Source organism: Eubalaena glacialis, chromosome X, assembly GCF_028564815.1.
Source record: "Eubalaena glacialis isolate mEubGla1 chromosome X, mEubGla1.1.hap2.+ XY, whole genome shotgun sequence".
Lineage (NCBI taxonomy): Eukaryota > Metazoa > Chordata > Mammalia > Artiodactyla > Balaenidae > Eubalaena > Eubalaena glacialis.
In genome coordinates, this window is record NC_083736.1 from 7,280,871 (window position 1) to 7,306,558 (window position 25,688).

At 50.3% G+C, this 25,688-nt stretch overlaps 1 protein-coding gene across 3 annotated transcripts in view; it reads left to right on the top strand.

The window, feature by feature from the left end:
- The window catches only part of TBL1X (transducin beta like 1 X-linked), a 223,379-nt gene that overhangs the window by 178,644 nt on the left and 19,047 nt on the right, over nt 1–25,688 (top strand). For all 3 annotated transcript variants that reach the window (XM_061179409.1, XM_061179408.1, XM_061179410.1), the window contains 6 exons: nt 17,888–18,033; nt 21,110–21,374; nt 23,474–23,606; nt 23,982–24,123; nt 24,900–24,963; nt 25,083–25,180. In XM_061179409.1, coding sequence (XP_061035392.1) covers nt 17,888–18,033; nt 21,110–21,374; nt 23,474–23,606; nt 23,982–24,123; nt 24,900–24,963; nt 25,083–25,180 — 848 coding nt within the window. The remainder of the gene's footprint in view (nt 1–17,887; nt 18,034–21,109; nt 21,375–23,473; nt 23,607–23,981; nt 24,124–24,899; nt 24,964–25,082; nt 25,181–25,688) is intronic.

Below are 25,688 nucleotides of genomic sequence, written 5' to 3' on the forward strand. Positions count from 1 at the left end.
GCCACTGCAAAGAGTAGCCCCTGCTCGCTGCAACTAGAGAGAGCCCACATGCAACAACAAAGACCCAACGCAGCCAAAAATAAATAAATAAATTTATTTTTAAAAATTAATCAATACACCCGCTCCCCCCCCCCCCAACAAAAAGATATAGATTACAATCAGCCAAGGGAAAAGGTGCATGGGGTCCAGTCCAGGAGAACCAGGCACACGCTTTGCAGGTGTCCTGTCCTGGTGGAGTGACCTGATGGCACCTAATTCTCCCAGCAGCATGTACGATGACACGCGCGCAGTGTTGCTAGCCACCCGAGCTTTGGCGTCCAGGTTTTTATCAGAGGGCAGTCACGTGGGCCTGCAGCACCTGCTGGGGGGACAGAAGGAGAACCTGGACAGACCCTGGCTGTGTCCATCCTGCCCCAGTCCAGTCCAGTCCAGGTCGTGGTTGCATATCTGTCATTTATGCATTTGTGAGTATGGGTTTACCTCACTTTTTAAAAATCACTTTAAAAAATGTACGGGTGGATAAGTAGCTGGAGAATGTGATACCCATGCCTCTTATGTAGAAAAGAGTAAAGCACCCCCCAGGAGAGCTTTGTGGCATCACTAATGCACACTTCTCCTCCAGCGAAGCCTGCCCACGTTCCCTTTGCAGAGCACAGTCTGCAGAGGGGCTGAGCCTCCCCTTACGCTGTGCACGGTCGTCGGAAGGAACCTGTACTATGAGAATCGTCTCATCACAGACCCTCTTGTAGTGGTGCTAGTTGCCAGCGAACTCCTCTTCATTCGGAAAGAGTGTTTTCCTGAACTGCTCTTTGGGATTGATGGTAACCACTTGGAGTAGCAGAACGGAACCGTGGGGGAGTTGCTCTTTGTACGTCCCAGAGGTTCACAATCATCCCAGTTCCCGTGCAGTTCTGGTTGTGCACTCTTTTCTAAGTTTACTGCTCTCATTTGTATGTGTGTAAAAGCTCGGATTCAAGACTTGCCATTCTTGTGCTCATTAACTTGTGGGGGGGGGGGAAGCAATTAGAATGCAAATCACTTGAAAATCAGTTGAGTGTTTAGAAGTTACAGTTGTTTAAATATGTGTCTTGCTCAATATAGCCAAACAATTTCCATTGGTATTGCCATCAGAGAGAGAGGTTAGATGCCGTTGAAGATGCCCTTAAGGCTTATTATACCGTTGTTTCCTACTTTAAAGGTTAGTGATGATATGAAAAAACCTAAGATGGTTCCTGTTTCCTTTTTTTAGCTAAGACGAAATAACCACTTACCAAGGTGCATGTTTCCAAAGTTCATACACCATTACATTTAAGATCTGCCTGCTCTGAAATTCTAATGTGACCTTAAAAGTGTCCAGCTTTGATGTATTTTATTTCCTGCCAGTTTCAGTTCCCTTTCTTCCTTTCAGACTGAAGAGCCAGTCATCTGGACTGTCAGACACAACACTGTCCTTTTTCTCCCAAGTTTCTATATGTTGCTCTACTGATGTCTCCACCACCCACTTCTTAAATGCCACTGTCCCCAAGGTGACATCCTTTTCTTTCCCTCCCACGTCTATGTCTGTGGCCAGTGTGCTGTTCCTTCTGCAAGCCTAGGTGTCCATCCCTAGCCTCTCCACTCACCCCCAGTCTAGGTGTCCATCCCTAACCTCTCTGATCCCCCAGTCTATGGGTCCATCCCTAACCTCTCTGATCCCCCAGTCTAGGTGTCCATCCCTAACCTCTCTGATCCCCCAGTCTAGGTGTCCATCCCTAACCTCTCTGACCCCCCAGTCTAGGTGTCCATCCCTAACCTCTCTGATCCCCCAGTCTAGGGGTCCATCCCTAACCTCTCTCATCCCCCAGTCTAGGGGTCCATCCCTAACCTCTCTGATCCCCCAGTCTAGGTGTCCATCCCTAACCTCTCTCATCCCCCAGTCTAGGTGTCCATCCCTAACCTCTCTCATCCCCCAGTCTAGGGGTCCATCCCTAACCTCTCTGATCCCCCAGTCTAGGTGTTCATCCCTAACCTCTCTGGTCCCCCAGTCTGGGGGTCCATCCCTAACCTCTCTCATCCCCCAGTCTGGGGGTCCATCCCTAACCCCTCTGATCCCCCAGTCTAGGTGTCCATCCCTAACCTCTCTGATCCCCCAGTCTGGGGGTCCATCCCTAACCTCTCTGATCCCCCAGTCTGGGGGTCCATCCCTAACCTCTCTCATCCCCCAGTCTAGGTGTTCATCCCTAACCTCTCTCATCCCCCAGTCTGGGGGTCCATCCCTAACCTCTCTCATCCCCCAGTCTGGGGGTCCATCCCTAACCTCTCTGGTCCCCCAGTCTAGGTGTTCATCCCTAACGTCTCTCATCCCCCAGTCTGGGGGTCCATCCCTAACCTCTCCCATCCCCCAGTCTGGGGGTCCATCCCTAACCCCTCTGATCCCCCTGTCTGGGTATCTACCTCCAGCTGCTCTGTTGCCTTCCATACTGCTGTTTTGGATGTATATCTCCCAAGCATTCTTTAACATAATTCCACACTTAATACCATTGCCATTTCCTGACCACTGTCGCTCGCCTGCAAAGAAAAGCTTCCTCTGTCCCGTAATCGTATCGCGGTTTAATGTGAAAACATCAGAATCATGTTCAAGTATTCCTTGTCCATAGTTTCTTTCCTACTGTCTCCATCAGCTGGGTACTCCGCATATCTTGTCAGTGCTACATCTTTCCCCATCGTCACTGCTTTGCCTTAGTGACAGTAGCTCCCATTGACTGAGCACGTGCTGTGTGCCAGGCGTGATTCTAAGTACTTGACCAATAAAACTATCACCCCTAAGAAGTAGGTACAGCTGCCGCTGTCGTTGACAGATGAGAAACCCAAGGCGTTGAGAAGGTAGCCACTTGCCCAGGTCACACTGCCAGGAAGTCGCAGAGCTAGGATTCAGAACAGGCCATCTAGCTCTGGAACCTTCCACTTAAGTGATTTTTCTGGACTTTTTTTTTTTAATTTATTTAATTTATTTATTTTTGGCTGCCTTGGGTCTTTGTTGCTGCGCATGGGCTTTCTCTAGTTGCGGTGAGCAGGGGCTACTCTTCATCGCGGTGCGCGGGCTTCTCGTTGCTGTCACTTTTCTTGTTGGAGAACACTGGCTCTAGGCGCGCGGGCTTCAGTAGTTGTGGCTCGCGGGCTCTAGAGCGCAGGCTCAGTAGTTGTGATGCACGGGCTTTGTTGCTCCGCGGCATGAGGGATCTTCCCGGACCAGCGCTCCAACCCGTGTCCCCTGCATTGGCAGGCGGATTCTTAACCACTGCGCCACCAGGGAAGCCCTTTCTTGACTCTTAATGTGGTGAAATTGTTGATTTATCTTTCGGCATTAAAGCCTGCATTCCTGGAATAAACCCCACTTGGCCCGGACATTTTGTCCTCTTCTTATATGTCACTGAATTCCATTTGTTAGTTCTGTGTCTGGTATATTTGAGTCTATTTTACCAAGAGAAATTAGGCTGTGATGTTCCTTTTTGGATGTCCTCAACAGGTTTGGATCTTAGGGTTATACTGGCCTCATAAAACAAGTTGAGGGATCAAAAACTGCTTTCCTAAGCACCTGTTGGTCCCATCGCCTAGTTTAGGTCTCTCCCTTGGATTAGTTGGAGGAATCTTTCTGTAAAAGATAGTAAATATTTTAGTCTCTGTCACAACCAGTCATTTCTGTCTTTGTAGTGCAAAAACAGCCATCAAAAATACATAGACACATGAGAGTAGGTGTGTTTCAATAAAACTTTATTTGCAAAAACAGGCCAAGGGAACAGATTTGGCTCAGAGGATATAGTTTGCAGACTCCTGTCCAAGCCTACTAATGGAATGTAGGAGTTTCTTCCCATCCAGGGAACCTGGACGCCCCCGCCCCCATGTGTGTATAGTGAGTATTCATTACTTCCTTGTCCTTTGGACACTTCTGTTGCCCTCCTCTGTCTATACGTGTATTTCCCATCCTCAATTCTCTTGTACTGTCTACATCATTTTTGCATACACCTAAAAGTATTTTGTTAATATTTATTAACATTTTTCCTTAAATTGAAGCAGTTACTTTTTCCTAAATTTTCAAATATATCTATTAATTGTACTTGCATGATGCACATTAAAGTAAATAACTTTGATTTTAAAATATTTGCCCCTGTGCTACGTAAAATTGTTTTAGGTACTGTCAGAGGTATGGGTGCCATCCGGGAATCCTTGATATGCACGAATAAAGCAGTTGTCATGATTTGCAGTTCTATAAATGTCTCTTGCCGGCTTGTCTGTTGAGTGGTGGCACTGCCCTAGGTGCTAGGGTTGGAAGGACAGATGGGAGGGGGAAGTCTTTTCCTCCCCACCTAGGGAGCGTCACAGATATTAAAGAGGCGTCTGACGCAGAGGCTGATAAATGTGAGGTCGGAGGAGTTCGCAGAGGACCACAGGGGAGGGTGCAGAGAGAAGGAGGCACTTGAGCTAGAAGTCTTCAGGCAAAGGAGGAAGGAGAGCATTTCAAGCAAAATCAAGAGCCAGAGTTAATGCCACGAGGCTCAGCAAAGCCCCGCGTGTTTATAGAGGAGGAGCCATCTTGGCGAGGGGAACAAAAGATACAGGATGGGAGGGAAAGAAGGAAGTACTGGGACGCTGGGTCAACAGCACACGAAGGCCAGGCTGTCCAGTGGGAAGCCATTGATTAGTCTTTGAAAGTAAATCTGGAGGCCATGTGTGTAAGTCAGGGATGACTCTCAGTGAAAACTGAGAATCAACCAAAATGGTGACTGTTGAGACCAATTAGCAACCAGGGGAAATGCTTATACTGTGTTAGGTAAGAAAGAACACGGGTGCAGAATTCTAGGACCACAAGAATTACATGTAGAAATTAATTTGCGCAGGGCAAGCGGACTGGAGGAAATTCCCGCGTGTGAGAACAGCACTTGCGTCGAGCACATAATGGTGTGACTTATTCCCTCTCTCCTCCAGACTGGTTTCTCTGTTCTTCCCCCAAGTCCTATGTTAATTGTAATTTTTAACGGTGCTGTCCATTGTAAATCTCCGGTTTGGCAGTCGAGCTCGACTTTCCCAATTAAGAAATAGCGGATCCAGAATTCACGAGGGTTCAAAGCTGTTGCGACGATGGTGCCAGAAGGAGCTGGCTCCGAGCATGGCTTCTCCGCTTGGCTTCTCCGAGTGATGGCCGGAAGCGGGAGCTGAGGTCTGGGTGAGCTTGTGGAGGCAAGCAGCCGCCTCCCCGGCGCCCCTCGCGGAGCTGCCTCCCCCCGGCCAGCTGTGGACCCAGGAGGAAGTAGCACCCTTCGTTTATAACCTGACTCGTGCTCTCTCCTCCTGGAGGCCTCCCAGGTTTAGCGGATATTGCAAGTCTTGGCAGGGGTGCGAGGTTTGCAGCAGTCAGCAGTCCAGGCTGCTCTCCGCCGCCACCCCTGGGGTCCAGGCCAGATGTTAGAAGTGAAACCCTATTTTTAACGAGGTCCTCCTGGTATTTCTTTTGGGCGCCATCCAAGCAGTTCCATTTTACGCTGAATTCCATGTTACGGCAGGTCAGTGAGAACAGATTTGCGGCTCATAAAGCCACCTCCCTGCACTCATTTTTTTCTCCAGCAAGATACTGGAGAATTGGGACAGTATGGGAGAGATGGGTCTCGGGGATTTTTTTTTTTTTTTTTTTTAAGATAAACACATTGAAGTGTGGAGTTGTTATGAACATATATAGTGATGTAGACTGAAAAATCAAAAAGAACTCTCAGCGTATGTTTGTGCTTTTTACCATGGATAAAACTAGAGTTTACGGTTATGAATTGCTTCCCGGGCAGAAAATGTAATCCTCTGGTGAGACGAATCCATCACTTCCAAAAAGAAGAAGTGAACTGATGATACATCAGCCCCCAAAGATGAGGGTATGATTTCTTATTCTCGTGCCTTTTCTGTTGACATCGTCTCACTCCGTGCGTGTGTGCGTGCGCGTGCGTGTGTGCGCGTGCGTGTTTGCGTGTGTGCGTGCGCGTGCGTGCGCGTGCGCGTGTGTGTGCGTGTGCGTTCCTCTGTTTGATTTATTTGGTCCAGCTGCCGGTTCACCACCCTCAGCCTCTCTCCCTCCCGTCTTTATTTTTATCGGTACTCTCCCCACCCGCACACCTGAGTCACCCGGTCCCCCCGCCCTCCTCACCCCCCAAGAGGAAGGCGGGCCGCGTCGCAGGCAGCTGCAGTTCTGTTGGAGAAAACGTTATGATCCGGGAAGTACTGACAGAGGAGAAGCTGTGCTGACTGCACCGTGTGCAGGGATGTTACAGGAATAAGGAAGTGCTGCGTATTCCTTAGCAGTCCACAGCTTCGTTTTCAGAACGACCCCATGGTCAAACCCCTGTAGCCCGTGGGACTGGGTGAGCGTGCTGACCAGTGGCCGCGTGGTGGTCACGGATCTTAGGGCTGGACCGACGGCCACGGCCATTGGCCTCTCTCTCTCGAGGTGGCTCTTGCGGGCACGTGGAAATCGTGTTACAGCCCTCCCGTCCACAGACGCTCACGTGTGTGTGTTCACTCCCTGTCCAGTAGGGGGCATCCCCACCGAGCTGCTCGCCTCCGTTATGTTCATAAAGCCGTGGCCCCGCCTCCGTTATGTTCATAAAGCCGTGGCCCCGCCTCCGTTATGTTCATAAAGCCGTGCTCCCGCCTCCGTTATGTTCATAAAGCCGTGGCCCCGCCTCCGTTATGTTCATAAAGCCGTGCTCCCGCCTCCGTTACGTTCATAAAGCCGTGCTCCCGCCTCCTGTCTCTGTTTCTTGGCGTTCTGGTCCCTGCATGTGATAAGGTTTCCTGTGGCCCTGGTGGCCTGGCGTGGCCGCTTCCCACTGGAATTGGAAGTGATGGATTCTTCTTTCCGTGGCCTTCATCTCTCCGTGTCATCACTCACTCACCTCCATAAATTAAAATCCCGTGGGTTGGATTGGGACGATGAGGTCATTTTTTCCTCTGCCTAGAATTTTAGAATTGAAAGGGACCTTGGAGATCGCCTAATTCCACCTGTTTGTTGGTCAGAAAAGGAAGCTGGGGAAGCAAGTGAGGGCAGGCCCAGGCCTCGGAGCACATGGGTGAAGTGTGTTCTCTCCGTGAACAAAAAGAAACAGTACCAAACTCCTGCATCACTGCCTCTGACTTTGCTGTCTCTTGTTCCTAATATAGCTCTCTTTATACACTTTGTCTTTGTTTGCATCTTTAACCTGGAAAGCATTCCGCCTAGTTTCCGCAATGTAGGCCTTGTTTGCAACTTATTTCGTTGAAATTTGTAATATAAATGGTATTACTGATGAGATGATTTTCTTCCTCTTTTTAAAAAGGATACCATTTTGAATCATTCAGAGGTTTCTAAACAAATTTCAGTAGTGTCTGGTGTGTGGGTTAAGAGAATGGACTCAGAGATCAGATGGCCACTTGCTAGCTGTGTGCCCTCGGAGAAATCAATTTTAACTGCTCTGTGACTCAATTTCCCCATCTGTAATAGGGATTTATTAAGACTGACTCATAGGTTGTTGCCAACTCGCTAACCTAATTCATGAAAAGGGCTGATACACATAATAAGCACTTAATATCATTACCTTTATGATTAACTATTATTATTCTCAAATAACGTGATGGGTTTTTTTTTTGTTTTTTGTTTGTTTTTTTTTTTAAAGGTTGATTGATTGGTTGCTATGTTGGGTCTTCGTTTCTGTGCGAGGGCTTTGTCTAGCTGAGGTGAGCGGGGGCCACTCTTCATCGCGGTGCGCGGGCCTCTCACTATCGCGGCCTCTCTCGTTGCGGAGCACAGGCTCCAGACGCGCAGGCTCAGTAGTTGTGGCTCACGGGCCTAGTTGCTCTGCGGCATGTGGGATCTTCCCAGACCAGGGCTTGAACCCGTGTCCCCTGCATTGGCAGGTAGATTCTCAACCACTGCGCCACCAGGGAAGCCCCACGTGATGGGTTTTTAATTCTGGTAGAGACATATGGCCAAGAGCCCTCTTTGGTGTTTTGAGACTGTTGCTTGTATGACATCTTCATCTAAAAGCTGTTTTCCCGAAACTGAGTTATTTGTAGTGAGGTGGATGGACCTAGAGTCTGTCATACAGAGTGAAGTAAGTCAGAGAAAAACAAATACCATATGCTAACACGTATATATGGAATCTAGAAAAAAAAAAAAATGGTTCTGAAGAACCTAGAGGCAGGACAGGAATAAAGGCGCAGACGTAGAGAATGGACTTGAGGACACGGGGAGGGGGAAGGGTAAGCTGGGATGAAGTGAGAGAGTGGCATTGACATATATACACTACCAAATGTCAAATAGATAGCTAGTGGGAAGCAGCCGCATAGCACACGGAGGTCAGCTCGGTGCTTTGTGACCACCTAGAGGGGTGGGATAGGGAGGGTGGGAGGGAGACGCACGAGGGAGGAGATATGGGGATATATGTATATGTGTAGCTGATTCACTTTGTTATAAAGCAGAAACTAACACACCATTGTAAAGCAATTATACTCCAATAAAGATGTTAAAAAAAAAATAAAAGCTGTTTTCCTTCTGTTGTGCCGTTGCACCTAAATCCTTCATTCTTGTACTTCTCCTTAAAGTCTTTCATTCTGAAAATAATGAGGACTCAGTTTTACTCGGTTTCTGACCCCCCTTCATTTACCGCAGCTTCACCAGTGTCTCTCAGCCATTCTACAGCCAGTGTCTCTCGGCCACTCCGCGGCCAGTGTCTCTCGGCCACTCCGCGGCCAGTGTCTCTCGGCCACTCCGCGGCCAGTGTCTCTCGGCCGTTCCGCGGCCAGTGTCTCTCGGCCGTTCCGCGGCCAGTGTCTCTCGGCCACTCCGCGGCCAGTGTCTCTCGGCCGTTCTGCGGCCAGTGTCTCTCGGCCGTTCTACGGCCAGTGTCTCTCGGCCACTCCGCGGCCAGTGTCTCTCGGCCTTTCCGCGGCCAGTGTCTCTCGGCCGTTCCGCGGCCAGTGTCTCTCGGCCGTTCCGCGGCCAGTGTCTCTCGGCCGTTCCGCGGCCAGTGTCTCTCGGCCATTCTGCAGCCAGTGTCTCTCAGTCATTCCACAGCCAGTGTCTCTCAGTCATTCTACAGACCCACCTTCAGCCCCAGCTGCTGCTGAGGAAGGTGCTCTGTGTTACCAAGCGAACCCAGGTGGGCTTCCTGCCTTCGAGGGGCGTTAGCCTTCTCAGGAGCTAGGAGACGAATGCGAGTAAAGAGGATGCCGCCCACTGCCCCACGACAAGATGGAAGAATGGGAGGCTGCTGCGGGCGCCGGGAGGAGAGAGCAGTCGTCTCCTAGTGAGAGGACAAAGAGGAAGGATGCCCGGCCACGGGCGTGATGACTGAGAGGCTTAGCAGTAAGGCAGAGGGAATCGAGCGGCAGGGTTGCTCAGCCTAACGCCACTGGCATCAAGACTGGATCGGTCTTTGGCTTGGAGAGCTGTCCTGTGCATTGCAGGTGTTCAGCAGCCTCCCTGGCCTCTACCTAGTAGCCAACAGCACACACATACACAGCCCCTGGTGACGAGCAAAAATGTTTCCAGATACCGCCCAACATCTTCCTCTGGCAGACGGAATCGCCCTCGCTTGAGAGGCACGAACCACTGTTCTAGACCAAGAGAGCAGAGTACATGCAGAGTCATCCTGCAGGAAAGCAGGTGTATGCTTCTAGCAAAACCAGCCTGGAGAAGCAGTGAGGTAAGGCCAGGCTTAAAACAGGGAATGAGAGGCTTCGAGGGCTGTTCCCAGGCCTGCAGGCTCTTCACTGCTTTTGAGAAGGAGAGTAAGTCCTAGGTTCCTTCTGGTGAATCCACCAAGTTACTGTGATAGTTCTGTGTCCCGTCAAATAGCACCTGGAAAGCTTGAACGCTGCTGCCTGACACAGGGGAAGCACTGAGGAAATGTCGGCTGCTAGGCTGCTACCGTTGTTGCCGTTGTTCATCAGAGCAGAAGGGGAGTCTCAGTGCCTTTGGGCTGCTGTAACAAAACACTGCAGACTCGGCGGCTTATGGACACAAACACTTGTTTCTCGCAGTTCTGGAGGCTGAGAAGTCCTGGGTGCCGGCAGATTCGGTGGGACCCGCTGACAGGCCAAGAAAGTGTTCCGGGAAGAAAGTTATATTTACTCCTACAAATATAATTGTGAGAGTTTTTGCTCGTGTTGATATAATGATACTAATCCCATTCATGAGGACTCCGCCCTCATGACCTCATCGCCTCCCAAGGCCCCGCCACCTAATACCATCACCTTAGGAGGGTGGGTGTCAACATATGAATTTTGGGGAGACAGACATTCAGTCCGCAGCAGAAAGAAATGAAAGAGCAGATATGGGAGGCCATGACATCTGCTTTTGTGTGGTCCATGTGTGTGTGTACACATATATGTATACATACATATATCTATGTGTGTGTGTATGTGTATATATAAATATATATATATAGTAATCAAGTTGGCACACTTTTCCTATGAAGGAGTAGATAGTAAATATCTTCGGCTTTGTTGGCTATACTAGCTCTGTTGCAGCTACTCAGCTCTGCCATCGTCGTGTGAAAGGAGCCGTAGGCAATATATCAACTCATGCGCATGGCTGTGTTCCAGTAAAACTTTATTTCCAAGCACAGGCAGCGTGGGCCTCAGCTTGCCTATCCCTGATCTAGGTAATTTTCATATCGTGCCCCTTGGCCTTGGATAGCTGTCAGTATTCCAAGTATAAAGTCCATTAAGTACTTTATAAAGATTCTGCGTTTTAATGCCTCAAATTGGTGCCCTAGGTATTTGTTCCAGCTGAAGATGCAGAACCAATGGCACAGCTGCCTAAGTATTACATGTCTGCTTTTCTCTGCCGAATAAGCAGTGTTTCTAAGGGCCGTGAGTGATCATTTAGCAGGTTTTGCTGATGAATCAGGCCAACATTAACGGGGCACGATGGTTCACTGCACAACTCAAATGGCTTGTGAAGCCATTTGTGAAAGAGGTATGGTTTAGTGGTTTTGCAAGAAACAAAGCATGTACTTAGTTTGTTTTAAATCTGTTTTTATTGCCTAGTTGGATGAAGCACCTTCATGCACCTGCTGTTTTCCTCTCTCATGAGACAGTAGCACCTTTCACCCTAAATGGGAAGGATTTTACTCTTCAAGATCTTTTTTTATTTAATTTATTGTTTTTATTGAAGTATAGTTGATTTACAATATTGTGTTCGTTTCACGTATACAGCAAAGTGATTTGATATGTGTACAGATATGTATATATCTATATAGATATGTATATATCTATATTCTTTTTAAAAATTCTATTCCATTATAGTTTATTACAAGATATTGACTATAGTTCCCTGTGCTATACAGTAAATCCTTGTTGGTTATCTGTTTTATGTATAGTAGTATGTATCTGTTAATCCCATACTCCTAATTTAGCCCTCCCCATCTTCCCCTTTGGTAACCATAAGTTTGTTTTCTATGTCTGTGAGTCTCTTTCTGTTTTGTAAATAAGTTCATTTGTACTATTTTTTTAGATTCCACATATAAGTGATATCATATGTTATTTGTCTGTCTCTGTCTGATTTACTTCACTTAGTATGATAATCTCTAGGGCCATCCATGTTGCTACAAATGACATTAGTTCAGTTTTTATGGCTGAGTAGTGTTTCATTGTGTATACACCATATCTTCTTTATCCATTCATCTATTGATGGACATTTTGGTTGCTTCCATGCCTTGGCTATTGTGAATAGTGCTGTAGTGAACATCGGGGTGCGTGTATCTTTTCAGATTAGTTACTCTTGAAGGTCTTACTGTGCTTTATAAAAAACGTAGTGCTTGTTTTAAACCTTTCCCAGTTTATCATGATGATACCCTTTTTTCTCCTCGGAAATATCTTCACTTCATCTGGTTATCCCCCATTACCGTGTGTTATCTGAATTCTGTGACTTGCTTTTCAATGGCAGCAATCCACCCATGGTGTTTATAAATGAAGCAGAAGTGTGAGTAGACTAGACCTGTGGATTGTGTCCTTTTGGGGGGTGTGCTTCCTCTGGGTCATTGGTTGTCTGCCATGGTTAGGGTCAGTTAGGCAATATCTGCAGACCTTTTTGGTTGTCATGACTGGGAGGAGGCTTGCTACTAACATCTAGTGTGTAGAGGAACTTCCCTGGCGGTCCAGTGGTCAGGACTCGGCACTTTTCACCTCCGTGGCCCCAGGTTCAGTTCCCTGGTTGGGGAACTAAGATCCTGCAAGCAGCACGGTGCAGCCAAAAAAAAAAATCTACTGCGTAGAGACCAGGGATGCTGCTAAACATCCTACAGTACACAGGACAGCACCCCTTCCAACTCCCCAGCCCAACAAAGAATGGTTTGGCCCAAATGTCAGTCATGCCACAGTTGAGAAGCCTTCCTGAGGAGACATTCATCAGGGACGCCTCTTGCTTAGCAGGAGGCAAGTCTGCGGGCTTCAGTGACCGCTCCAGGCTGCCCGAGCAGTGGACACCAAGGACGCTCACACTCAGCCGTCCAGGAATCTTTCGTCAAGGTGCCACCAAGCTCTTTATTCTGCCCCTTTTTACCAGCTTCCACACCTGCCATTGAGCCAGTTCTGAGCATTTCCATCTCTGTCACTGACATCCTGTTCTCTGTTCCTCCCAGTGTCCTGTTGGGGAGAAGAAGGGATGCATTGAAAGCTGGGGGAAAGCTGAAGAGGCATAAGGCACAGAAGTCATAGCACTGGCAGACTGAAAGTGAATATGCTCATTAGCCCTGGAGTCTCGTTGGGAGGGGTGGGGCGCTGGTGGTGGCATATGGAGGCTGGCCACCCCCAACACAGGGGCATCCTTCCTGGAGGTGCCAGCCTTCCAAGGTGGCGCATTACGCAGCACCTTGGCACGGGCAGCAACCGTGACCTAAGAGGAAGTGCTCAAGCAGGCCTCCCTGACAGAGGCTGAGGACATCCCCCTGTTCCACGGTGAGTGAATTCCAGAACCGGGAAGTACCCTAGCGACGTCAGTTGTCCTCATTGCATGGACAAGGCAACATGGAAAAGGGATGTTTCCACTAGTTCATGGTCTTCTATCTAGATTAAAAAGCATCTGTGGAAACAGTGTAAATGTCCATCGACAGATGAATGGGCTAAAGAAGATGTGGTACATATATACAATGGATTACTTACTACCCAGCCATAAAAAAGAATGAAGTAATGCCATTTGCAGCAACATGGATGGACCTAGAGATGATCATACTAAGCGAAGTAGTCAGACAGAGAAAGACAAATACCATAGGATATCACTTATAGGTGGAATCTAAAATATGACACAAATGAACCTATCTACAAAACAAAAACAGACAGAGAACAGACTTGTGGTTGCCAAGGGGGAGGGCGGGGAAGGGATTGAGTGGGAGTTTGGGATTAGCAGATGCAAACTATTATATATAGAGTGAATAAACAATAAGGCATAGTATAGGGAACTATATTTAATGTTCTGTGACAGATCATAATGGAAAAGAATATATATATGTATAACTGAGTCACTTTGTTGTACAGAAGAAATTAACACAACGTTGTAAGTCAACTATCCTTCAATAAAATTTTTTTAAAAAATCTTGTGATAAACCATAATGGGAAAGAATATGAAAAAGACTGTGTATATGTATAATGGAACCACTTTGCTGTACAGCAGAAATTAACACAACACGGTAAATCAACTATACTTCAATACAATAAATTTAAAATAGAAAAAGTGTCTGTGCTTCAGCTGCTCTCGCCTCTGATTCTCCCTTCAGCTCCTTGAGGTACTCCTTAGCCCCGCATGGTAGTAAAGGAAATGGAGGCCCAGCCCAGTGAAGTGGCCTGGCCCAGACACTCAGCCCCTGTGTGGCTGAGCGAGGACGGAACCCAGGACTCCTGACACTTTGTCTGCCTGGCCCTCCCACTTGCCTTGATGAAATCCGGTTGGCCAGAAATCAAGAAGAAAGTCTTAAAAACAAATGGACTGAAAGCAACCATTGATTTGGAGGCCACACATAGATCTGTCCAAAGAAATGCAGCCAGTGTAAATTTAAACAAATAGGAGGACTCTTTTCAGCAGTGACATGGAACATTACGGTAAGGGTTTGAAGATAACCTAGTTTCCAGTCATGATTTACTGTCATCTTCAATAGCGGACCCAAGTGTTCATCAGATGGTCAAGGTCATGGTTCCCTTATAGAGCTTTATCCTGCTTAGTCATCATTTTGCTTTAGTGAGGGGATGCTCCTTCTAGCAGATGGCTTTCAGCCCTCCTCTTCGCAGAAGCCTCAGACTCCCACACCCCCCCCCATTCGTCTTCACTGCTCCATCCCCTTCTTTCAGCAGTCCTTCCCTGAATATCGTCATCAACATGTTCTAGAAATGGAATCTACTTTGAAGAGCAGTATCACGTGGAGAGATAAGAAAGTTATCCAACCAAACTATATACCCAACCCAGATAAAGAGAGCAATCAAGGACATACTGAAGTCTTGGCTTAGAAGTGGGTTTGCACCCAGTTCTTGACAAGTTGCCTGCACTGTATCTGTGGCTGCTGCTGAACCAGAGCCGCTGGTGGTCCAGCTGGGAATGGACTTGGCATCCACCAAGAAAGAGAATTTAAGAATTCTGGTTCCTGTGCCTGTGGGTCTTAGAGTAAGTAAGGTTAAAAAGGTGAAGCTTGGAGTCACATAGTCTAGAGTTGAAATTCTAGTTCAGCCTCTCATCACATGTATGAACCTTGGACAGCTTATCTTATTTCTCCAGCATTTGTCCTTCTCATGTGTAAAACAGAAACACCAACTCTGAACAGCTGCTGTGAAGATTGAGATAATGGACACAAAGTGCCCAGGTTTGATTAAAGGTGGTAAGGTAGTCAGAATCTGCTGTGTTTCATGTGACTTAAGTAGCATTTCTAACAAATGTCATATATTAACACATATATGTGGAACCTAGAAAAATGGTACAGATGAACCGGTTTGCAGGGCAGAAATAGAGACATAGATGTAGAGGAAAAACGTATGGACCTCAAGGGGGGAAAGTGGCAGGGGTGGTGGTGTGATGAATTGGGAGATTGGGACTGACATGTATACACTAATATGTATAAAATGGATAACTAATTAGAACCTGCTGTATTAAAAAATTAATAAAATAAAATTCAAAAAAAAAAGTAGCATTTCTATGGCCCTGTGTTACTTGAGGGAATAAATGAGTGGGTGAGTAGATGAATGAAATAATACTTCTGTAGACTGAATTTTGTATTTCCCTTCCGAACACACACACACACAAATACATATGCTGAAGCCTAATCCCCAGTGTGATATTTGGAGGCAGAGCCTTTAGGAGGTGATTAGGTCATGAGGATGGGGCCCTCGTGAATGGGATTGGTGCCCTTCTAAGAGGCCGCACGGAGCTCTCTTGCCCCTTCCACCTTGTGAGGTTACAGGGAAAAGACAGTCATCTGTGGACCGGGAAGTGGGCTCTCACCAGACACTGAATTTGCCAGTACCACCCAGTGTGTGGTGTTTCGTTATAGCAGCTGGAACAGACTAAGACATACACCAAAAGCTTGACTTTTCTCCCACAGCTGCTCCGTCAGTCACTGAGATGTATTTGTCAGGAGCCCTGGTCACAGTCAAAGCTGTGCTCTGGTGGAACACTCTGTAGAAGTTTCTAGGTGGAATTTTGTGGTGGGCTGTGATTGGTGTCCTACTGCCTGAGTTTGGAGCTAGTGACTGGGGTCTGTCAGTTACCCTCGGGAGATCTCAGGACCCGATCCGTAAAAGGGAGAAAAGAGAACGAGGGAATGACTGCAGAGGGTTACGGAATTAGGAGGAAGTCCTTAGAGCAATGCCTGACTGAGAGTGCGTACCGTGTAAGGGCTGGCGGGTGTTATTTTGTTACTACCGCGGCGGGCGTAGTCCTGCACTAGACCTTGTGGAGATACCAGGAGGATAACAAATGTCTCTCAGTCCAGTGTCCTGTCCCATCAGCTGGTGGAGACATGAATGGGAGAGATGGTAGGAGCCAGGTGGGCGGGGCTGTCACCCAGGAAGAATTCTTACGAGAGAGAAGCCATTGTGGCCCGGAGTATATAAGGATGAGCCCATGAGATGGGGAGTCCGGCCAAGAACCCACTCGGTCCTGCTCCATCCATTGACCTCAGATTTTTCTAGTTTCCCCCTTGCCGGAAAATGAGTGATAAAAGCTTGGAGATTAAGACTGTCCACAGGGTGGCAGAGACTCGGGGGGATAGAGTCATTGGTTAACACAGGGGTGGGTGGTTCTGTTCTGGCAGGAGTGGGTAGGGGAACGGAGGGCAGAGAGAGAGAGAAAACAAGTTAGAGGGAGAAGGGAAGGCTGACTGCAAAGGGCGTTTGTTCATGTCCTTCAGAGGGTAGGAGCAGAGCGACCCTGTGCGGGGAGAGCCTCCAAGGTGCTCTCCTGTACAATCTAATTTAGGGGGTTACACTGCATAAAGAAATACACACTCTCCTGTACAACCTAATTTAGGGGGTTACACTGCATAAAGAAATATACACTCTCCTGTACAATCTAATTTAGGGGGTTACACTGCATAAAGAAATATACACTCTCCTGTACAATCTAATTTAGGGGGTTACACTGCATAAAGAAATATACACTCTCCTGTACAATCTAATTTAGGGGGTTACAGTGTATAAAGAAATATACACAAGTTAATAGCAGCTACAGTACTACTCTTGAAATAAGTATCAAGTGCCTATTTTATGTATTCTTAATAACGAGGCCACGAGCAGCAGGTGGGGTGAGGAGGAGGGAGTGGAGAGAGAAAGGGACGCAGATGCAGACAGGGCTCTTCTCGCGTGAGGGAACATTCCCATCTGCTGAGCGTTTTGTTTATTGCAAAGGCTGGTTGTGTTTTGGTAACGAAAGGCAGAAGCACTGAGGATGTTGACTCTGATGGAGGACGGGGGGCCCGCTGGGCTGATGAACGTGAGTGTGGCTCGAGAGGCAGGGAGACCCCCGCGAGCCACCCCCCAGCACATAGGATGAGCCAGGGGTGATGGGAAGGCACTCATGGTGGAGACACCTTGGGAGCGGGCTGCCCAGGACCCACACAGGTGAGGGTCTGACAGAGCAAAAGGCAACCTATGCCTCGGACCCACACCCCCGTCCCCCATGGACCCCCAGCTCCTCCTGCCCTGCCCTGTGCCCTCCTTTATTGAAACAGGCATTGTTTGCTACCTGCTGTCACCGTCCTGACTTTTCTCCCAACGTTTTCATCCAAGCAGCTCCATCCACACCTTATCTGCAAGCACCTCTCACTTGCCCAGTGTTGTCAGCAGCTTCCTACAGAGGCACTTGGTGAGGGGTGCTAGGGGAGGAATGGGGGAACCCAGCACCTTTTAGCAAGGGTATCGCCCAGTTTTTCGGTTAATGACCCAAGGCCACACCACTGAGTCCGGACCAGCCTCTTTTTCTTCGGACAGTGGGTGGTGAGATTCATTTGCCGTGAGCACTGCAAGGAGGGCGCAGACAGACATAAGCATGAACTTCTGGAAGGAGCCCTGCAAACCCAGGCAGAGAGCCCTGGAGTCTGATTTCTGTAACAGAAACCTTTAACCCGGGCAGACACGGGCCTGTTTCGCTTTTAATAACGCCGAAAGGGCTCTACCTTTACAGCTGTTTTCCTGTCCCGTGCAAGCAGAGGCCTGCCTTGGTCTGCATCTCTCCCTCTCTCTGCCGGATCCTGCCCACGACACCCCACATCAGAGGCCGGGCATCCTACGGCCACGTCCCTTCTGCTATTAAGCGCGTCTGACATCAGCGGTGCCGCCTTTTAGGTCTCAGTGGCTGTGCCTTCCGCCCTCGGTCCAGGCTTCACAGAACCCTGGCCTCCCTGTCTCGTTGCAGGTTTTTCCCACTCGGCGTTCACATTCGGTATCGAGAGCCACATAAGCCAGTCCAACATCAATGGGACTCTAGTGCCGCCGGCTGCCCTCATCTCCATCCTGCAGAAGGGCCTGCAGTATGTGGAGGCCGAGATCAGCATCAACGAGGTACGTGCGCCCCCGGGGCGGGCCCAAGCTGTGCAGACCCTGGAGCGTGTGCGCGCTGGGAAGACGCGTCACCTTAGCACGCAGTTCCCCACCATCTCTCACAGTCAGTTAGCGTTCCTTCTCTCCTTGCGGTAAATACTTTCTCCAGTGAGGGATGGCGCTTCTGCTGTACCCAAGGAGCAATCTTCCGAGGCCCTTTAGGTGGTTGTGTTTTCCATATCCATGCGCAGATCGCCAGCTGTTGACTGATGTCACACTACGTTGCCAAACGGGAAAAACACGCAGCAGATCTGCAGCTGGTTTATACGGTCATCCCTGGGTATGCACCGGGGATTGGTTCCACGACCTGCCCCAGGTACCAAACTCCGTAGTACTCAGGTCCCACAGTTGGCTCTCCTGTATCCGCAGATTCCACATCCGCGGATTCTACCAACCACGGATGGTTAACATAGTAGTAAATGTGTTGAAAAAAAATCCGCATATAGTGGACCTTCCCAGTTCAGACCTGTGTTGTTCAAGGGTCAGGGGTACTTCGGGACAGGTGTGGGCCTTGCACGTGCACAGAAAACGCCCTCCCCCCTGGAATATTTTGAGCAATGCAGTTGAAGAGGGATCCTGGGAAACATTTGCCTAGAATCTGTGTTTCGTGTGAACCCGACAGAGGGCACAGCCCGAGACCACGGAGGATAGATGAGGACTGTTGTGTTCGAGAGGATTCCAAGGGATGGTTTTGTTACTCATTGAAGAGCTGCAGGGGAAGGGGGCACTTGTATCCATAATTATAAATTTAAGTCACTCCAATTTGTTTGTGTCCCCTCTCTCTTTATAGATTGGGGCACAGTGTCCCCTCCCTCTATAGATTGGGGCACAGTGTCCCCTCCCTCTTTATAGATTGGGGCACAATGAGTACTTGGGCCAACTTCATACCAATTTTTAAATGGGCTCTTTTGGTTGAAAACAGTGCCCCTCTCCCCTGTTCTCTTTTGCTCTTGGGATCGTCCTGTGAAGATGCCCGGGGCCTCCTGTGATGTCCGAGGCCTCCCTTGCATCTAGGTCTGAGCCCCTCTTATTTTCACCACACTTCCCGCCCTTTCTCCTTCTTTCTGCCCTCGTTTCTCCCGCCTCGGTCTGGCACACCGCTCTGCCCCAACTTCCCGCCTTCTGCCACGGTCCATCCTGCACAGCTGACGCCGTCCACTGCCCACATGCCCCTCTGTACCACCAAGTGTCCCCTTCCCAGGTCACAGCACCCTCGGGCCCATCTTCCCGAAGCCTTCCAGTTTCCTCCATCCCCTCTCCCTCTGAACTGCTCTCACCCTTACAAGCCTGTCTTATGCATAGCATTGAACTCCACTTTCTCTTCAGCTTTTAAAACTACAGAAGGAATGTATCTTGTGTTCTGTCACGTGTATCCCTCTGCTGTTTTCCAAAACCCCTCATCCTTGAAAACACCGGAGTGTCTGCCTACCCTGTGCTCTTTCTTGCCTAGCAACGGGCAGTCTCCTCTTTCCTTGTCTTACATTGGGTGCCTGGGATCTTTCACCAGCAACTTGAAGCCCCGTCGCGTCTCTCTTTCCACAGAACAAACACGTGTGGGGATAGGGTTACAGGACCCCAGAGGCCCCACCAGCTCTCAGACTGTGTGATGCTGAGTGAGATTGGATTTCCCTTCCCCCTGCCCCTGCGCCCCCCTGCCCCAGTTTCCACGTCTTTCATCTGCGGAGAAGCCCCCGTACCTTCTCTCCCTTGGCAATTCAAAGTCCAGCATGTCCAGAGGAGAACGAAAGGTCGTCTCATTTGTCACTTAGGTTTCGGGTAGTTAAAAGTGAGACTGTGCTTTTAGAGCTTAAACTAGAAGGTTTTTGTCACCCTGGGCAGTTACCACCTTTGGCAAAATCATCATCCATTTGGGGCTTGAATATACGAAGAAGGAAGGTGACGTAGCAGCCGGCTGACCAGTTGGTCAGCACTGGCCCCTCCGTGGCTGGAACCCGGGCAGCTGATGAGGTGACTGGCTACTTTTTCCCATGTTCTGTATTATTTTATATTGTTCCCTTATTTTCAAATATTGTGTAGTAACCTGTAGTCAGCTGGGGTGATGTTTCATTCACACACTGTGTTGCTGAAACTTAGGTCCTTCACTTCTTCCTAATTTATGAGACAACAGGCTAAAACGTGTTTGCACATCCAGTAGACACACTGAGAGGCCCTGAGTTTCATGTGACTAATGTTCGGAGCGCTTTCTAAGGAGAGAACTCTCTCCTGTGTTGCTAAGTGTGTATGGAAGTGTTTTCATCATCGATGGAAGCCAGAGACTCGAAGGAAGTTCAGAAAATAGGAATGGTAACTAAACAATGCTGTTGTTAGACTATCATGGCTGTGTTAGTCTGTGCCCTGCTCCCAGGAAGTCATTTCACGTGGTTGCAGATGTGTGTGTTTTATTACATCAGACGGACAGACGCATTAGGAATCAGATCGTGAGTGGTGCAGGAATGTCTGATTTGGGCCCACGGTCTCCGAAGATACGTCTGTCACATCAAAGGGGAGTGGTTCCACACTTGTCAGAGCGCCTGGGCGGGGTTTCCCACCCTCGGCACTCTTGACACTTGGGGGCCAGATCACTGCTTGCTACGGGGCCGTCCTGGGCCCTGTGGGGTGTGGCACAGCATCCCTGGTGACCGTCCACCAGGTGCCAGGAGCACCTGCACAGTCGTGACAGCCAGAAATCCCTCCAGACTTGACCAAGTGTCCCCCGAGGGGATAAAAACACCACCCTGTCGAGGACCAGTGCGTCAGGGGTAGCCCTCTTGTCGTGACAGGAAGTATCCGGATTCAGGTGGGTATTTGCCGAGTGTCGGGTGCCCTGTGGCAGCAGCAGGCACACCGGGCCCTCCACGCCGCTCACTCTTGTCGGCCCCTGCCCGCCTGCCCACTCCGTGGTCCCCTCCCCTGGCTCAGGACGCCCGGTCCGGCGCGGCCTCCTCGGCGGCCCGCGGCTCCCGGGAGCCTCGTGTCTGTCCCCGCCGCGCGCCCGTCTCGCTGGGAGCTGATGTCTGTGCCTGGGCTCTGTCCGCAGGACGGCACGGTGTTTGACGGCCGCCCCATAGAGTCGCTGTCCCTGATCGACGCGGTGATGCCCGACGTGGTGCAGACGCGGCAGCAGGCCTTCCGAGAGAAGCTGGCGCAGCAGCAGGCCAGCGTGGCGGCCACGGCGGCGGCGGCGGCGGCGGCGGCCCCGGCGGCGGCAGCAGCGGCGGCCCCGGCGGCCGTTTCCCAGCAGAATCCACCAAAGAACGGCGAGGCCACGGTGAACGGGGAGGAGAACGGAGCACACGCAATAAGTGAGTGCGGGGCTGCAGAGCTTCGCGCTCCCGGCAGCTTCTCTCTCTCCTCCGAGCCTGGGCAAGTCCCGCAGCCTCCTTCCGGGCCTGCCTGCTGGGCGGTGCGTATGCGCGACGTCCGGGGTTTCCTGCCTGCTGGGCGGTGCATACGAGTCGACGTCCGGGGTTTGCTTCCTCCGCGGCCGGGAGGGCTTCGTGCTCTGGTTTGTCACTGAGATCCTTGGACACGACGTTCTTCACTCACACGTCCTCAGCTTCAGGAGATCGTGCTGCTCTGAGGACTCATTTGCTGCCCCTTGTGATTGCTGTCCGGCACAAAACGGAGGCCCGCGCGCCGTCCTCCGGCCTCGCGGACAGAGTCTGACCTAACGCTCCGAGCTCCCGGTCACTGACAGGGCACCCGGCCCACACAGCAGATGCCGTCTTACTTGGTGGTTGCAGCAGGGTCCCCGTTAGCTAATGGCCCAAAAGTGTGTGGCAGACAAGTCGGAGAGCGTGAATCTTTACCCAGGAAACCTGCCGGCACTTTGACGTGCGGCTTATCAACTAGGAGACGGCTTCAAGGTCTAAGCTCAGAGCGTGTGTGCGCGCTGCGCACGTGCGTGTGAGTGTGTGCACGCGTGTGTGTTCTTCCGCCTTTGAAACTCATTTCCCTCCGAGCGGCCGTGCCGCCCCCGCGGGGGCAGGTCATTCCCTCCCCCGCCCCCCCCCCCTCCCCGGCACAAGCCCTCTTCCGCTAGAGTCGAGATGCAGCTCCAGCGCTGCGCGGGAAGCCGGGGCAGGCTGCAGCGCCGGTTATGTTACAGCAGGATGGCTTAAAGCCCATGTGTCTAGCGTCAGATGAAAAGACCTCCCGCCGGCAGGCCCCATGATCACTATTAACGAGGTCCAAAATGACGGGACAGGGAAAGAAGAAGAAAAAATAGGTGGCTTGTACCCACAGATCATTTATGGGCTGCCCACTCCCATGGGATACATCCCTCAAGGCGCCAAAAGTAAAGAACACAGGAAGGAGGTACGTGTCCTTGTCTTCTTAGTCTTCCGCCCCAGGCAGTGATCGTAATTGGTGAGCTCTGAGAAATGTATGTATCTGCCGAGACAGAAATTTTGCGCAGTTGTAAGTTGCACCGTGTATTTTAAATCTTACCCTCTAAGGGAGTGTGGCCACGTGGAGACCGGTGCATGCCTTCAGGAACGCTGGCGGCTGGCAGGCAGGTAGCCTTTGCTTCAGGAGTCCCTCCCTGGGCATTGCTTTCCACCTGAGTGCTGGCCAGCAGCCCATCCCACGTGCACCGTCTGGTGGCTTCCCACTCTCACTTTTTTCCCACGAACTCTAGTCCCACCTGCTTTTTGCTCCCATCTCGCTACAAGGCAGGCTGTGGCCTGAATGTAGTCTCTGAAGTGATCCTTCGTTCTGATCTTCAAGAATCTTGTTTCTTGTGCCACATAGGGGGAAAACGGCCACTATCCAGGGTGAGTCTCTTCTGGGTGGCACTTAGCATGCCTTGTCACCCTTCCAGAGCCTGGACCCTATGGGTCATCTGGAGGGAGGACTGCTTGGGTTCAGAAGCCTGGTGGTTCTGCTTGGCTTGAAAAGCATGGTACGCAGATGACTCCAGTCGGAAAATAGCATTTGCGTCCCAAGACTCTGAGGGTGTTTGAAGGCAGCGGGGTTGAGGGTGGCAAGCCTTCTGGCAGAAGGATGGCATGCCCCCGTGGTAGCGTCACAGATGAGGAGCGTCACAGATAAGCACCTCACGAGGGTGCTTGCAGGTAAGGTCTGTTGTCCCGTCAAGAGAAGGAACCTTCCGGCTCTGCTCAGGAGCCAGCTGGCTGTTACCTTTTCTGTCCAGTCTCGTTCCGGCTGTGGTTAGAAATTAGCCTCGCCCTAGTTATAAAGAATAAATACCAGTTTTTATTCTTCTATCAGATTAGGAGGCTGTAAAGAGATGTAACATATCTACTAAATTACACGAAATGATTTGGTTGTAATCGTCATGGGTGACAGCACAGGAGGTTGTTTGTAAAACCCACACGCCCTGAGGATGAGTTTCCTTGGTATCCGTCAGACCTGTGTCTTCTCCTGTTTCCTGTGACAGATAATCATTCGAAACCAATGGAAATAGACGGAGACGTGGAGATTCCACCCAACAAAGCCACAGTCCTTCGGGGCCATGAGTCTGAGGTGTTCATCTGTGCCTGGAACCCTGTCAGTGATCTCCTGGCTTCCGGGTAAGGGTGTCCGGCTGGGGGTGCCCAGGGTCTGGGTGTCCGAGTTCTCCCTCCCAGGACATGCGCTCCCTCCGTACCTTGTTGGTGGCATCTTCCCAGTGAGTGCAGACCAGGGCTTGGGGCGCCCCGAGTACCTCAGGCTGTGCGGAAGTGCCCGGTCCAGCCGTTTTCTCAGCGGGGTGGGGAGCAGTACACAGACACTCCAAATTACTAAGTGCAAAAAAGGTCGGGAAGAGAAAACCACTGTGAGTCAGCGATATCAAAAAGACGGAGGACCCCGTGCCGAGGATGCCCGACCTAGCCAGACAGCAAGTAGTGATGAGCATTGCTGGCCCTGGGACCGGAAGCTGAATGCTGTGTGTGTTCCTTGCGCAGATCTGGAGATTCGACTGCGAGGATATGGAACCTCAATGAAAACAGCAACGGGGGCTCCACGCAGCTCGTGCTGAGGCACTGTATACGGGAGGGGGGGCATGACGTCCCCAGTAACAAAGACGTGACCTCGCTGGACTGGAACGTAAGCCTCCGCCACCGCCCAGACCCTTGACCATCTGTAAACCACAGCGAGGGCCGCCGTGATGGTGATGGAGCCGGGCAGACGCAGGAAGGGGGCAGTATTGTTGGTCAGCCCACCCTGGGGGGCTGGCCCCCGTTTCTGAGCGCTCCTCCCGAGGCCCTCCGTGTTGGCGGACCTCTAGCCGGGTATTCAGTAGCCACACGTTGGCAGGATGGAGTCTGGTGGTTTTATCGGGGAATCCGTTCTGCTGGCGCTCTGTGAGTTGTCACGAAGGAAAGATGACTTTCCACCCTGACGCTTGAGCACCTGTGTTACGTGCATTTAATACGTGAGAGACACAGAACTCACTGACTCTTTTTTTTTTTTGATTGGAACATCTTTTGATTTTCTTGCCCTTTATCATGTTTATGCATATTCTGTCATTTCGCCACTCTTCTCTATTTGCACATACTGTTAAGAGCTCACCTAAGTCTCCAGGAGTCTCACAATAGCTTTTCGCACAGTGTTTTTATGGACGTCCTCAGTGGTGAGGGGTTGCAATGTGTTTCCCTTGTCCCCTCGCCTCCACGATCGTTGTATGCAGGGAGGCTGTTTTGTCTCACATTTTACTTGAAGGGCAGTGTGAGCTAACGTAGGCCAGCGTGACTGGTGAGTCGTGACTGGGAGCCTGTTGTTGACATCGGGTGCTCCGGCCCAGGTGTAACGTGAGGGGCTCTTCTTCAGTGCTGCCTCTACTAAGCCGTTTCTGTTGGTCTGTGTTTCTCCCTGGCCTGCAGAGTGACGGCACACTGTTGGCTACAGGTTCCTATGATGGTTTTGCGAGAATATGGACAGAAGACGGTAAGTCCTGACTCCCTTGCGTTGGGGTCGGAGAGGAGGTGCTTGGTTGGTCATCATCCGGTGAACAGACCGAGGCTCGAAAGTCACCCTGCTTGCTGTGTTTGTGTTTTACGTACCAGGTAACCTGGCCAGCACCTTAGGCCAACATAAAGGCCCCATCTTTGCCTTGAAATGGAACAAGAAGGGGAATTACATTTTGAGTGCTGGAGTAGACAAAGTGAGTGTTTGCTTAAGATACATTGCTGTGATCTGTAGATGCTCATTTGTGTTTAATCTCAGATAACATCATGCTTTCTATGAACGCTGAGAATTCTGCCTCCCGTTAAGAAATCAGAAGGATCTGTTTTGTTTCTGTGGTTTTGATCCTAGTGTTCATTTATAGCACATCGTGTCTTAATGTACTGTAGACTGCTCTACAGACCTTTATCAAAGCTCTCCCCCCCCGGGCTTCCCTGGTGGCGCAGTGGTTGAGAATCTGCCTGCCTAATGCAGGGGACACGGGTTCGAGCCCTGGTCTGGGAAGATCCCACATGCCGCGGAGCAACTAGGCCCGTGAGCCACAATTACTGAGCCTGTGCGTCTGGAGCCTGTGCTCCGCAACAGGAGAGGCCGCAACAGTGAGAGGCCCGCGCACTGCGATGAAGAGTGGCCCCCACTTGCCGCAACTAGAGAAAGCCCTCGCACAGAAACGAAGACCCAACACAGCTAAAAATAAATAAATAAAT